The sequence below is a fragment of the Bombina bombina genome, chromosome 6, assembly GCF_027579735.1.
Source record: "Bombina bombina isolate aBomBom1 chromosome 6, aBomBom1.pri, whole genome shotgun sequence".
Taxonomy (NCBI): Eukaryota; Metazoa; Chordata; class Amphibia; order Anura; family Bombinatoridae; genus Bombina; species Bombina bombina.
In genome coordinates, this window is record NC_069504.1 from 732356976 (window position 1) to 732372429 (window position 15454).

The 15454-nt window shown below is 39.6% G+C and overlaps 1 protein-coding gene across 1 annotated transcript in view; it reads left to right on the forward strand.

Moving 5' to 3' along the window:
* PGLYRP2 (peptidoglycan recognition protein 2) overlaps window positions 1–15199 on the forward strand; it is a 130737-nt gene extending 115538 nt beyond the window's left edge. Inside the window, exons 4-5 of the mRNA XM_053717943.1 lie at window positions 9031–9325; window positions 14913–15199. Of these exons, the coding sequence (XP_053573918.1) occupies window positions 9031–9325; window positions 14913–14921 (304 nt within the window). The 3' untranslated portion in view covers window positions 14922–15199. The remainder of the gene's footprint in view (window positions 1–9030; window positions 9326–14912) is intronic.
* Window positions 15200–15454: the final 255 nt, after the last annotated feature.

The window sequence follows — 15454 nt, forward strand, 5'->3', positions numbered from 1 at the left end:
GCTTGTGTATGCATTTGTGCTCTTGTGTGTGCTTGTGTATGTGCATGTGCTTGTGTATGTGTTTGAGCTTGTGTATGTGCATGTGCTTATGTATGTGCTTGTTTATGTGCTTGTGTATGTGTATATGATTGTGTATGTGCATGTGCTTGTGTATGTGCATGTGCTTGTGTATGTGTATATGCTTGTGTTTGTGTATGTGCTTGTGTATGTGCACGTGCTTGTGTATGTGTATGTGCTCGTGTATGTGTATGTGCTTGTGTATGTGTATATGCTTGTGTATGTGTATGTGTATGTGCTTGTGTATGTGTATGTGCTTGTGTATGTGTATGTGCTTGTGTATGTGTTTGTGTATGTGCATGTGCTTGTGTATGTGTATGTACTTGTGTATGTGTATGTGCTTGTGTATGTGTTTGTGTATGTGCATGTGCTTGTGTATGTGTATGTACTTGTGTATGTGTATGTGTATGTGTTAGTGTATGTGCTTGCGTATGTGTATGTGCTTGTGTATGCGTATGTGCTTGTGCATGTGTATGTGCTTGTGTATGTGCTTGTGTATGTGCATGTGCTTGTGTATGTGTATATGCTTGTGCATGTGTATGTGCTTGTGTATGTGTATGTGCTTGTGTATATGCTTGTGTATGTGTTTGTGTATGTGCATGTGCATGTGTATGTGCTTGTGTATGTGCATGTGTATGTGCTTGTGTATGTGTATGTGCTTGTGTATGTGCATGTGCATGTGTATGTGCTTGTGTATGTGCATGTGCATGTGTATGTGTATGTGCATGTGTATGTGCTTGTGTATGTGCATGTGTATGTGCTTGTGTATGTGCATGTGTATGTGCTTGTGTATGTGTATGTGCTTGTGTATGTGCATGTGCATGTGTATGTTTATGTGCTTGTGTATGTGCTTGTGCATGTGTATGTGCTTGTGTATGTGCATGTGCTTGTGCATGTGCTTGTGTATGTGCATGTGTATGTGTATGCTTCCCTTGTGTATGTGTATCTGCTTGTGTGTGTGCATTTGTACGTTCATGTGTATGTGCTTGTGTATGTGTATGTGTATGCTTTGCTTGTGTATGTTCTTGTGCATGTGCATGTGTATGTGCATGTGTATGTGCTTGTGTATGTGCATGTGCTTGTGTATGTGCTTGTGTATATGCATGTGTATGTGCTTGTGTATGTGCTTGTGCATGTGCATGTTTTGCTTGTGTATGTTCTTGTGCATGTGTATGTGTATGCTTTGCTTGTGTAAGTGCTTGTGTATGCGTATGTGCATGTGCTTGTGCATGTGTATGTGCTTGTGTATGTGCTTGTGCATGTGCTTGCGTATGTATATGTGTTTGTGCATGTGCTTGTGCTTGTGTATGCGCTTGTGTATGTGCTTGTGCATGTGTATGTGCTTGTGCATGTGCTTGTGTATGTGCTTGTGCATGTGTAATTATGTGCTTGTGCATGTGCTTGTGTATCTGCTAGGAGCCCATCTCAAACCTGATATGTATGTAAGTACTATGCACTTATTTGCACTCTGGTAAGAACCTATTAGCAGCTAAATACACCCTGAGATTGGCTCCTAGGTGACTATCTCTGTGTTCATAGTAAAGAAGCTACAACAGCATGTTTAATGTACAGTATTATGCTCTATGTGTTTACTTTAGGCTAATTTATGTTCATGTATTATTTTCTTTAGTAATGTACTGTATGTCTAAGCAAGTAAAAGCTGCTACATTTGTATACAAATCTCATAGCAACAAGGTCCAAATACATCAAAAGGGACATTAAACCCACATTTCTCTTGTTAGGTGTATCCAGTCCACGGATCATCTATTACTTGTGGGATATTCTCCTTCCCAACAGGAAGTTGCAAGAGGATCACCCACAGCAGAGCTGCTATATAGCTCCTCCCCTAACTGCCATATCCAGTCATTCTCTTGCAAGCTCTCAACATAGCTGGAGGTAGTTAGAGGAAAGTGGTAAAATATAGTTAGTTTTTTCTTCAATCAAAAGTTTATTGTTTTTAAATGGTACCGGAGTGTACTGTTTTATCTCAGGCAGCATTTAGAAGAAGAATCTGCCTGCGTTTTTCTATGATCTTAGCAGAAGTAACTAAGATCCACTGCCGTTCTCACATATGTCTGAGGAGTGAGGTAACTTAAGAGGGAGAATGGCGTGCAGGGTATCCTGCAATAAGGTATGTGCAGTTAAGTTTTTCTAGGGATGGAATTTGCTAGAAAATGCTGCTGATACCGGATTAATGTAAGTTAAAGCCTAAATACAGTGATTTAATAGCGACTAGTATCAGGCTTGCTATCAGAGGTATATACTCTGATTAATGTGCAATATAAAACGTTTGCTGGCATGTTTAATCGTTTTTATATATGCTTTGGTGATAAAACTTATTGGGGCCTAGTTTTTTCCACATGGCTGGCTTTATTTTTGCCTAGAAACAGTTTCCTGAGGCTTTCCACTGTTATAGTATAAAAGTTACAGTTGGTGCAGTTAAAATTACAAACTGTGACATTCAGCTTCCCTCAGCAGTCCCCTGCATGCTATAGGACATCTCTGAAGGGCTCAAAAGGCTTCAAAAGTAGGAGCTGTGGCAGTTGTTATGACTGTTTAAAAAACATATTTTTCGTTTTGTTAATCTGTTTTTTGTATTAAGGGGTTAGTCATCCATTTGCAAGTGGGTGCAATGCTCTGCTAACTTGTTACATACACTGTAAAAATTTCGTTAGTTTAACTGCCTTTTTTCACTGTTATTTCAAATTTTGGCAAAATTTGTTTCTCTTAAAGGCACAGTAACGTTTTTTTATATTGCTTGTTAACTTGATTTAAAGTGTTTTCCAAGCTTGCTAGTCTCATTGCCAGTCTGTATAAACATGTCTGACATAGAGGAAACTCCTTGTTCATTATGTTTAAAAGCCATGGTGGAACCCCATAGGAGAATGTGTACTAAATGTATTGATTTCACTTTAAACAATAAAGATCAGCTGTTATCTTTAAAAGAATTATCACCAGAGGATTCTGACGAGGGGGAAGTTATGCCGACTAACTCTCCCCACGTGTCGGACCCTTTGACTCCCGCTCAAGGGACTCACGCTAAAATGGCGCCAAGTACATCAAAGACGCCCATAGCGATTACTTTGCAGGACATGGCGGCAATCATGGATAATACCCTGTCAGCGGTATTAGCCAGACTGCCTGAATTCAGAGGAAAGCGCGATAGCTCTGGGGTTAGACGTAATACAGAGCGCGCAGATGTTTTAAGGCCCATGTCTGATACTGCGTCACAATATGCAGAAGCTGAGGAAGAGCTTCAGTCTGTGGGTGACGTCTCTGACTCGGGGAAACCTGATTCAGATATGTCTACTTTTAAAGTTAAGCTTGAGAACCTCCGGGTGTTGCTTGGAGAGGTTTTAGCTGCTCTGAATGACTATGACACAATTGCAGTGCCAGAGAAATTGTGTAGACTGGATAAATACTACGCGGTGCCGGTGTGTACTGACGTTTTTCCAATACCTAAAAGGTTTACAGAAATTATTACTAAGGAGTGGGACAGACCCGGTGTGCCGTTTTCCCCCCCTCCTATTTTTAGAAAAATGTTTCCAATAGACGCCACCACACGGGACTTATGGCAGACGGTCCCTAAGGTGGAGGGAGCAGTTTCTACTTTAGCAAAGCGTACCACTATCCCTGTCGAGGACAGTTGTGCTTTTTCAGATCCAATGGATAAAAAATTAGAAGGTTACCTTAAGAAAATGTTTATTCAACAAGGTTTTATCCTGCAGCCCCTTGCATGCATTGCTCCTGTCACTGCTGCTGCGGCGTTCTGGTTTGAGTCTCTGGAAGAGGCCTTTCAGACAGCTACTCCATTGACTGAAATACTTGACAAGCTTAGAACACTTAAGCTAGCTAATTCTTTTGTTTCTGATGCCATTGTTCATTTGACTAAACTAACGGCTAGGAATTCTGGATTCGCCATCCAGGTGCGTAGGGCGCTATGGCTTAAATCTTGGTCAGCTGACGTGACTTCAAAGTCTAAATTACTTAACATTCCCTTCAAGGGGCAGACCCTATTCGGGCCTGGTTTAAAGGAAATTATTGCTGACATTACTGGAGGTAAGGGTCATACCCTTCCTCAGGACAGGGCCAAATCAAGGGCCAAACAGTCTAATTTTCGTGCCTTTCGAAACTTCAAGGCAGGTGCAGCATCAACTTCCTCTGCTACAAAACAAGAGGGAACTTTTGCGCAATCCAAGCCGGCCTGGAAATCTAACCAGGCCTGGAGCAAAGGCAAGCAGGCCAGAAAGCCTGCTGCTGCCTCTAAGACAGCATGAAGGAACGGCCCCCTATCCGGCAACGGATCTAGTAGGGGCAGACTTTCTCTCTTCGCCCAGGCGTGGGCAAGAGATGTTCAGGATCCCTGGGCGTTGGAGATCATATCTCAGGGATATCTTCTGGACTTCAAAGCTTCCCCCCCCACAAGGGAGATTTCACCTTTCGAGATTATCTGTAAACCAGATAAAGAAAGAGGCATTCTTACGCTGTGTGCAAGACCTCCTAATAATGGGAGTGATCCATCCAGTTCCACAGATGGAACAAGGACAGGGATTTTATTCAAATCTGTTTGTGGTTCCCAAAAAAGAGGGAACCTTCAGACCAATTTTGGATCTAAAGATCTTAAACAAATTCCTCAGAGTTCCATTGTTCAAAATGGAAACTATTCGGACAATCCTACCTATGATTCAGGAGGGTCAGTACATGACCACAGTGGATTTGAAGGATGCTTACCTTCACATACCGATTCACAAAGATCATCATCGGTTCCTAAGGTTTGCCTTTCTAGACAGGCATTACCAGTTTGTGGCTCTTCCCTTCGGGTTAGCTACAGCCCCAAGAATTTTTACAAAGGTTCTGGGGTCTCTTCTGGTGGTCCTAAGACCACGGGGCATAGCAGTGGCCCCTTATCTAGACGACATCCTGATACAGGTGTCAAACTTCCAAATTGCCAAATCTCATACGGACATAGTGTTGGCATTTCTGAGGTCGCATGGGTGGAAAGTGAACGAGGGAAAGAGTTCTCTATCACCCCTCACAAGGGTTTCCTTCCTAGGAACTCTGATAGATTCTGTAGAAATGTAAATTTACCTGACGGAGTCCAGGTTATCAAAGCTTCTAAATTCCTGCCGTGTTCTTCACTACATTCCGTGCCCTTCGGTGGCTCAGTGCATGGAAGTGATCGGCTTAATGGTAGTGGCGATGGACATAGTGCCATTTGCGCGCCTACATCTCAGACCGCTGCAATTATACATGCTCAGTCAGTGGAATGGGGATTACACAGATTTGTCCCCTCTGCTAAATCTGGATCAAGAGACCAGAGATTCTCTTCTCTGGTGGCTATCTCGGGTCCATCTGTCCAAAGGTATGACCTTTCGCAGGCCAGATTGGACAATTGTAACAACAGATGCCAGCCTTCTAGGTTGGGGTGCAGTCTGGAATTTCCTGAAGGCTCAGGGATCGTGGACTCAGGAGGAGAAACTCCTCCCAATAAATATTCTGGAGTTAAGAGCAATATTCAATGCTCTTCTAGCTTGGCCTCAGTTAGCAACCCTGAGGTTCATCAGATTTCAGTCGGACAACATCACGACTGCGGCTTACATCAACCATCAAGGGGGGACCAGGAGCTCCCTAGCGATGTTAGAAGTCTCCAAGATAATTCACTGGGCAGAGACTCACTCTTGCCATCTATCAGCGATCCATATCCCAGGTGTAGAGAACTGGGAGTCGGATTTTCTAAGTCGTCAGACTTTTCATCCGGGGGAGTGGGAACTCCATCCGGAGGTGTTTGCTCAATTGGTTCATCGTTGGGGCACACCAGAATTGGATCTCATGGCGTCTCGCCAGAACGCCAAGCTTCCTTGTTACGGATCCAGGTCCAGGGACCCAGAAGCGACGCTGATAGATGCTCCAGCAGCACCGTGGTTCTTCAACCTGGCTTATGTGTTTCCACCGTTTCCTCTGCTCCCTCGACTGATTGCCAAAATCAAACAGGAGAGAGCATCGGTGATCTTGATTGCGCCTGCGTGGCCACGCAGGACCTGGTATGCAGACCTGGTGGACATGTCATCCTTTCCACCTTGGCCTCTGCCTCTGAGACAAGACCTTCTACTACAAGGTCCTTTCAATCATCCAAATCTAATTTCTCTGAGACTGACTGCCTGGAGATTGAACGCTTGATTTTGTCAAGGCGTGGCTTCTCCAAGTCAGTCATTGATACCTTAATACAGGCACGAAAGCCTGTCACCAGGAAAATCTACCATAAGATATGGCGCAAATATCTTCATTAGTGTGAATCCAAGAATTACTCATGGAGTAAGGTTAGGATTCCTAGGATATTGTCCTTTCTCCAAGAGGGTTTGGATAAAGGATTATCAGCTAGTTCTTTAAAGGGACAGATTTCTGCTCTGTCTATCCTTTTGCACAAGCGTCTGGCAGAGGTTCCAGACGTCCAGGCATTTTGTCAGGCTTTGGTTAGAATTAAGCCTGTGTTTAAACCTGTTGCTCCTCCATGGAGCTTAAACTTGGTTCTTAAGGTTCTTCAAGGAGTTCCGTTTGAACCCCTTTATTCCATTGATATCAAACTTTTATCTTGGAAAGTTCTGTTTTTGATGGCTATTTCCTCGGCTCGTAGAGTCTCTGAGTTATCAGCTTTACAATGTGATTCTCCTTATCTGATTTTCCATACAGATAAAGTAGTTCTGCGTACAAAACCTGGGTTTTTACCTAAGGTAGTTTCCAACAAGAATATCAATCAAGAGATTGTTGTTCCATCATTGTGTCCTAATCCTTCTTCAAAGAAGGAACGTCTTTTACATAATTTGGACGTAGTCTGTGCTTTAAAGTTTTACTTACAAGCGACTAAAGATTTTCATCAAACATCTTCCCTGTTTGTTGTTTACTCTGGACAGAGGAGAGGTCAAAAGGCTTCGGCAACCTCTCTTTCTTTTTGGCTTCGGAGCGTAATACGCTTAGCCTATTAGATTGCTGGACAGCAGCCCCCTGAAAGGATTACAGCTCATTCTACTAGAGCTGTGGCTTCCACCTGGGCCTTTAAAAATGAGGCTTCTGTTGATTTGCAAAGCGGGGACTTGGTCTTCGCTTCATACCTTTTCAAAATTTTACAAATTTGATACTTTTGCTTCTTCGGAGGCTATTTTTGGGAGAAAGGTTCTACAGGCAGTGGTCCCTTCCGTTTAAGTACCTGCCTTGTCCCTCCCTTCATCCGTGTACTTTAGCTTTGGTATTGGTATCCCACAAGTAATGGATGATCCGTGGACTGGATACACCTAACAAGAGAAAACATAATTTATGCTTACCTGATAAATTTATTTCTCTTGTGGTGTATCCAGTCCACGGCCCGCCCTGTCCTTTTAAGGCAGGTCTAAATTTTAAACTACAGTCACCACTGCACCCTATGGTTTCTCCTTTCTCAGCTAGTTTTGGTCGAATGACTGGATATGGCAGTTAGGGGAGGAGCTATATAGCAGCTCTGCTGTGAGTGATCCTCTTGCAACTTCCTGTTGGTAAGGAGAATATCCCACAAGTAATGGATGATCCGTGGACTGGATACACCACAAGAGAAATAAATTTATCAGGTAAGCATAAATTATGTTTTTTTTTATTAATGATTCAGATAGAGAATACAATTTTAAACAACATCCCGGTTTACTTCTATTTTCTAATTTGCTTCATTCATTAGCTATCCTTTGTTGAAGATTAAGCAATGCACATAGGTGAGCCAGTCACACGAGGCATCTATGTGCAGCCACCAATGAACAGCTACTGAGCCTATCTAGCATAGTATATCAAGAGAATTAAGCAAACTAGATAATAGAAGTAAATTAGATAGTTGTTTAAAACTGCATGTTCTTTCTAAATCATGAATTCATGTCCCTTTAAAGAGATATTAAAGTGCCAAAAAAATGCTTTAATGTGTTAGAGCATTTTATGATTGCACTACTGCTTGCATATAACTATGTGTTTAGCCGTTCAAAGTTGTTAAACACATAGTTAAAGTCAGCTCCTGAGCAGCAATGCACTACTAGGTCTTAGCAAAACAGATCTGGTGAGCCAATGACAAGAGGAATATGTGTGTAGCCACCAATCACCAGCTAGCTGTCAATAGTGCATTACTGCTCCTGGGCCTATATAGGTATGCTTTTTAACAAAAGATATAAAGAGAACAAAATGTTATAAAACAAGTAAATTGAGATGCCTCTTGAACTTCAATGGTCTTTCGGAACAGTGAAATTTGAATTTTTATGTCTCTTTAAGAAAATGAAATCTTGTGATCTGCACTTCACGTTTTGTGAGCTATTCATGAACATATATTTTAAATGAATGGTAAAAGATATGAGAAAGACATTTCATAGTGAAGAAGTACACAAAAAAATCACTACATTGGTAACAGTTAAAGGGACATTCCAGCCATAATTGGAATCCACATAAATGCATTTCAGTTTTGAATAGAAGCAGTTTTGTAATATAAATGTATTATCATAAATGCTTCTAATAAAAGCTATAGCTGTTTCAAAAGAGTATTTAAGTAAGCACCGTGCACCAGCATTTTAAACACAGCACTTGCTTAGAGAACCCAGGGTGCTTTTATCATTTGATTATGACTCAATTTGTTAATTGCTGACAGGATACACGCCCCACTGGGGCTCTTTGCAGCTGCAGTATTTAAAAAGCTGGTGCAATGAGAATATCTAGATATGCTTTACATGCACGTGCAGAGAAAAATGTTAACACTAAAACAGTGATAACTTTTACTAGAAGCATTTTTGCTAATACATGTATAGTGCAAATATGTTTCTAGTCAAAAATGTAATTCATCCATGTGCATTTACATTTTTACCGGAATGTCCCTTTAATTCAAAATGGTAGATAATTATTGCATTATAATAAAACATTAGCTGGATCACTTTGCAATTTTCTTTCTAATTTCTCCTGTTATATTCTCACTCCTGCCAGCTTTGTTGTGGGATCTGATGGGTATGTGTACGCTGGAAGAGGATGGTTCTGGGTAGGAGCCCACACCAAGGGCCACAATTCTGTAGGATTTGGAGTGAGCTTCATTGGAGATTATACTTCTTCAGTCCCAGAAGGTCGCATCCTGAGTCTGGTGAAGGATCAATTGATACGCTGTGCTGTCCGATCTGGTTATATGTCGCCTAACTATGCAGTGCAGGGACATCGGCAATTGGTGAGCACCTCCTGCCCAGGTGACGCTTTATTCAAGGAGATCAAAAGCTGGGATCACTTTAAGGTATTTAGTTCAGTGAATCTCTCTTCTATATTTGTCTTCTGTTTGCACTATTAAACTTACAGTAGTAAGAAGATTTATATGGCACCTTATTATAACCACAAATTTGTATGAAATAATCTGCATATGAATCTGCATGTGGTTTGCTGTCATCATTTTAGTGTGTTATGTGAGTCATTTTAAAATATACATGTTGGATAGTCAGAATTAAACTTTCTTGATTCAAATGACAATACAGGTTTCCATTTGTGTTTCCGGGTTTGAAGCGGAGTCAGACCTGGACATGCAAATGACCGGATGTGGTGGTAAACAGCTACAACCAAAAAAAAGGTGCATTTGCAACATACTGCCTACAATTATTTCTCTGTTGCATGTGTGTGTGTCTTTGTGTGTGAGTCAGTGTGTGAAAGATTGAGAGTATTTGTGTGTGAGTTTGTGAGAGAGAGTGTGCGTGAGAGAGAATGTGGGTGAGTGTGTGTGCATGAGAGAGTTAGTGTTTTTGTGTGTGTGTGAGAGAGTATGAGAGTGTATAAGTGATTAGCCACCAATCAGCACCCAGGTGCTAAACCTAAGCTAATTATACTGTAAAAAACACTATAGTTTAATATAGAGGGGGAGAAAGATGGTACAGGAGAGATTTTGATCTGTACTGTATAAATTTGACAAGCGTTAATTTAAAATTTAAAAAAGATTGTTTAATGTTGAAGAGGCATATTAAATAATTAATAAATCAGAGTCAAATATTGAGGAATCTGGATATGAATACCAGCCTAACCCAGGAAGTTAGGGAAACAAACACACTGGTTTTACTAAGTGGAGCGCAAATATCGCACTTGTGAAAGCGATATTTTGCGCTCCACTTGTAATATGGACGTAAGCCTTTTTTTAATTTAAAAAAAATGCTGAACACTTCCTCATGTGCTGCAAGTCCCAACGTACCACATAATGTAGAACTACAGGGACCCACTCTGGCTCAGTTTGCAGGCCCTACTGTCAAATACAGAGACTGGATGATAGCACTGTGCCTGGCTGCCAGGCAGAAAAGTGAAATGCATGGCACTAAATGCAGGGCCAGGTCTATTATGGGTGCTGGTGGTAGCATAGGCCCCAGGCAGCCATTTTAAACAGGACACACTTATAGAAAACATATGCAGAAAATGTGCATAATGTGGCTACTTTCAATTGGGCAGTAACATGCTATTGTGTGAAACTTATGTCTGCTTTAATCATGGATTTCTCTTCAATAATTGTGGCACTGATTCCCCTCTAGGCCACTAACTATGGTTATGTTTAGATTGTAGCCCAGACTCCAAGTGCCCTACATGAAACTTATGGTTTATTAACTGAACCAATGCCACCACTCTGATTGATTTATAATTAATTATTCAATTACTTAAGTTATTTCAAATTTCATGGGATAGGATGCAGTGTATTAATATTAATCAGAAAAGCCTCTTCAGTAAAGGTCTGAGAAAAGTATACACATTATTGCACTCATGACATCTTACTATTATTCAACTCTTTAACCATGATCATAAAATAAAACAAAATATTAAAATCCAAATAAAATCACAATAATGGACTTTATTTTTACTATTTGTTTGTAATTTTAGTCATATATGCTGGGGGAAAAAATATATAAATGATTTTAACACAATTGTAATTAATAAGTAATCATTGCATTAGAAAACATGCACATATATGTTCACCAAATTTATATAATCAAAATAACTCTTGTGTTGTATTTTTGTCACTCAAATTCCCTCATTATGAATTATAATTCTATAATCTTAAATAAGGTACCCATTACGTTAGTAAAAATAACAAAACAAATTGGCAAAACGCCACTGACGCGTTTCACAGTTGTCATTTTTTTTTAAAGGGCATCTTCTGGTTCTTGCATGAATATATATATATAATCTCGCTAATGCAGCTAAACCTGACAATCATGATCAGAGCACTCCCACTGGTTGAATTTTGTCTGTGATGGGTTTTTGGTTATAATCAATAAACAGCATCATATTTTCACTCAATATGAATCACAATTATGTTTTCAAAGAATCCAAAGAGCACAATACATTAATTCTTGAACTACTTCAATTTGTACTAAATCACAATTTTTTGGTATTCAGTGAACAGTACTATCGGCAAACTGGAGGCACAACCATGGGGACAGCCTGTGCCCCACCTATGCCAATTTGTTCCTTGGCTGGTGGGAGAAGGAAGTTCTATTTGCAGATAATAATGTACAATATACTGACAAATTTCCCCTCTAGCTTCGTAATATATTGAAGACATCTTGTTTATTTGGGAAAAGTCTGAAGTAGAAATAAGGGTATCCCTAACCAAGCTGAATACCAATCAATTAAATATTAAATTAACTTGTGAATCCAGTTTATCTGAGAACAAGAATACAGTAACCGGTTTAAAGAAAGCTATATATAGAGCTCTTCATGCTTCAAGAGCGTAATTATTACACAAGAAACGGAAACCATTAGATGATGAGGCTAGACTAATTACAACATTCGGTCCTCAAATTACGGAAAGATTATCCAGAGTGTCGTGTCTGGGCAGCAACCCAAGATGGCCACAACTCTGGGAGCTGCTTCGGAGAGAACCTGTAATCCACCAATTACTGCCAAGACCCTACATTATTTAAGCCTGAAATCACCATTATCAGATCAGCTATAACTTATGGAAGAAATGTTATTCGTATTCGACAACTCGCTGTCCACATGATCCAGAAGCCATAGATTGGACTGCTTAGGCCTAAGGCGGTGGCCAATCTCTACCTTGGCATCCCCAGGACTACACAGTAATGCGGTTGACCAGCAACCACTCACTTAAGCTCCTGCACATCATATACAAGACAGCACTATATATGAACAACCCAGTATGAAAATCTTAGCAAAATTTGGTACAATGGCAACAATGCAGGAACCAGAGTATTCGCAAACCTTAGAAGATCGATATGACAAAATTGAGCAAAGGCTAACAGCAGTATTTCAAAAGTTCCTGATGAGATCTATAACTGGAGTAAATACCAATAAGAAACTTTCTAACCACTGGAGGAACAGATATTTTACAAACCCTGATCAATCTTCTTACGAGGAAAGATGCAGATACTTTACTATTTGAAGTAGGTTATATGTGTCTTCAAAGAGATACGCAATACGCTCGCCATATTCATCATTGCACCAGCAGCTCACAAGAGCTGCTGGTGCAACGCCGCCCCCTGCAGACTCGCAGTCAATGGGCCACCTGCAGGGGGGGTGTCAATTAACCCGATCGTACACGATCGGGTTGAATTGCTGCGATGTCTGTCCGCCTGCTCAGAGCAGGCGGACAGGTTATGGAGCAGCGGTCTTTGTGACCGCTGCTTCATAACTGCTGTTTCTGGCGAGTCTGATGACTCGCCAGAAACACGGGGCATCAAGCTCCTTTCGGAGCTTGATACATATGCCCCAAAGTGTCTGTGTTATAAAAGATCACAACATCTGAAAGATTGATTGGTAAAAATAAATGTTTGTATTTATGTATTGCATCCAGGAATTTGCAGATCATGGGTATATTTCCCATAAATTACCAAGGTTGATAAAGTCTGGCAAGTTTGGTAACATACATTCAATACAAGATAACACCATCTGTAACACTAGTGGAGAAGTAAATGCATTGAATGCATTGAGATGTAAGTGTGGAATGTACTATGTTGGAATGACAACAAGCCCCATGTAGAAGAGACTAGGAGAGCATCTCAGCATCATAAAACATGCATAGAGAGATTTCCAGCAAGGCAAAAAAAATACCAATGTACCAAACATTTACTATAATTAAAATACAAAAAATGTATCTTGGATTAAGAGGTTGTGAAATAGAAGCACTGTTGCAAGCAGAATGCAAATAGTTATATAAATCCAAAAGGTTTAAGGGACCAGTAAATACAGTAGATTTACATAATCAACAAATTCATGATAACAAGACAATGCAATAGCACTTAGTCTGAACTTCAAACGAGTAGTAGATTTTTTTCTGACAAATTTCAAAGTTATGTCTATATCCACTCCCACTGCATCATGTGACAGCCATCAGCCAATCACAAATGCATATATGTATATTCTATTAATTCTTGCTCATATCAATTTGCATTAACCAGACTATATATATTGATGCAACAGAACACGACTGTGAAATGCATCAGTGGTGTTTTTGCCACTAGAATAATGTGACCTTATTTAAGAATATTTAATTATAATCCATAACGGGGGGAACTGAAGTAATAAAAAATACAGCACAAGAGTAATTTTGTGTATATAAATTTAGTGAAAATAAATGTGCATGTTTACTTAATCAGTGATTACTTAATAATTATATGTGTACCAAAATAATTTATATTATTTTTTCACCCCATATATGACTAAAGTTACAAATGAATAATAAAAGTAAAGTCCAATATTGAGATTTTATTTGGGTTTTTATCTTTTTGTTTTAATAAAAGTTAAGTTTTGTTTTATGATCATGGTTAACAAGTTGAATAATAGTAAGACTGATTGCAACAATGTGTATTCTTTTCGCAGTCCTTTACAGAAAATGTTTTTCTACATAAAACTCGGTTGCACACCCCTGGGTATAGCGCAATTAATATATGGCAAACTGCTTTAGTTTAAAAGCCTACAGCAAAGTCTTTTAGATGATCAGCAAACATTTTGACAATGAGCCCACCTGTCTGTTAAAACAAGAATGATTATCCTAGAACAATAAGCACTGAGAACCTTCAGCTGCAAATACAAAGCTCTATGCCAAGATGACTGTGTGCACGCTGCCCAAGGTTGTTATGACTGGGAATAAAATCAATAAAATGCCACTGCACCTGCTGGAGTTAATGGTTTTACCCGAAAGCGAATCATAAAGAGACTTTGTAGTTAGTAACAAAAATGACAAATTTTAGAAAAAAATAACCAATGATTGTGGTTAGCAAAATCTGATCTGCTTTTATAAATGAATGAAGTGCCTGGTCTCTGGTGTTTTGTTTACTGCATATTATGGTATTTAGAAATAACTTGAAGATGTTTATATTTAAATGGAGAGCAATATACTAGACCAACCATGCCTGTGTGACGCATCTACCACAGAGTTGGTAACTACCTTTACAGCATTTTTAGGTCTAACTAGACCTCCAGATTAAAGGGTGCACACATTTTAGTCACACTGCCATAAATTGCACAGGCCAGTTAATTTGGTTTCAACCCTTAATAACTCAAAAACACTAAACCAATTCTTTTCAAGTTTTCAGAATTTTCAGTCCTTGAAAGTGTCCACATATGGGGCCTATTTATTATCTGTCTGTCCGACATGATCCGATCAGCGGATCATGTCCGACAGACATCGCTGAATGCGGAGAGCAATACGCTCTCTCCGCATTCAGCATTGCACCATACGGAGCTTGATAGATAGCCCCCTAAATAGCCAAATTTAAAAAAAAAAGAACATTAAGAAAAATGACCTGAAACAATTGTTGGGCAGATGGAAAAATGTTTTATATAGTATGCTGTAATAGATGCCATAATTTATTTATACATTTCTTTTTTTCCAGAAATCCTGAGGGATGCTCCAAGGAACTGTGAATTTTGGTTTCTCATCTGACATCTGAATCATCTTAATTGCCATTTTAAATAAAGTTTGAAAATTCAAAATGTGTCATAAATAACTAGTAGATGGTATTAATTGCACCTTTTAGATATATTCCTCTCTCTATTGTGCTTATATTCTGCTTCTAGACCCCAGCTAAAATAGTACTTATATTACATGGGTATCAGTGTCTCTACCCAGTAACTCAAAACAGTGACTTCTTCCACTACAATAAACTTTAACTGCACATTCTCCAAGCTGAATTCTTTATCCTGATTTCTGACTTCCAATTTGTCCTCAGGTTGTTTTTTCCATATGTTTGGATTAAGCCAGAGATAATTAAACTGGGTTGCAAATACAACTTCCTTCTCCCACCAGCCAAGGAACTAGTGAGTTTCCATTTATTATCTATACTTTTTAATGTAATAATTTATACTCTATACCATTGGTAGGCAAACTTTTGGTAGCAATGTGTCAAACTAATACTTTAAGGTCACTTAGAGTGTG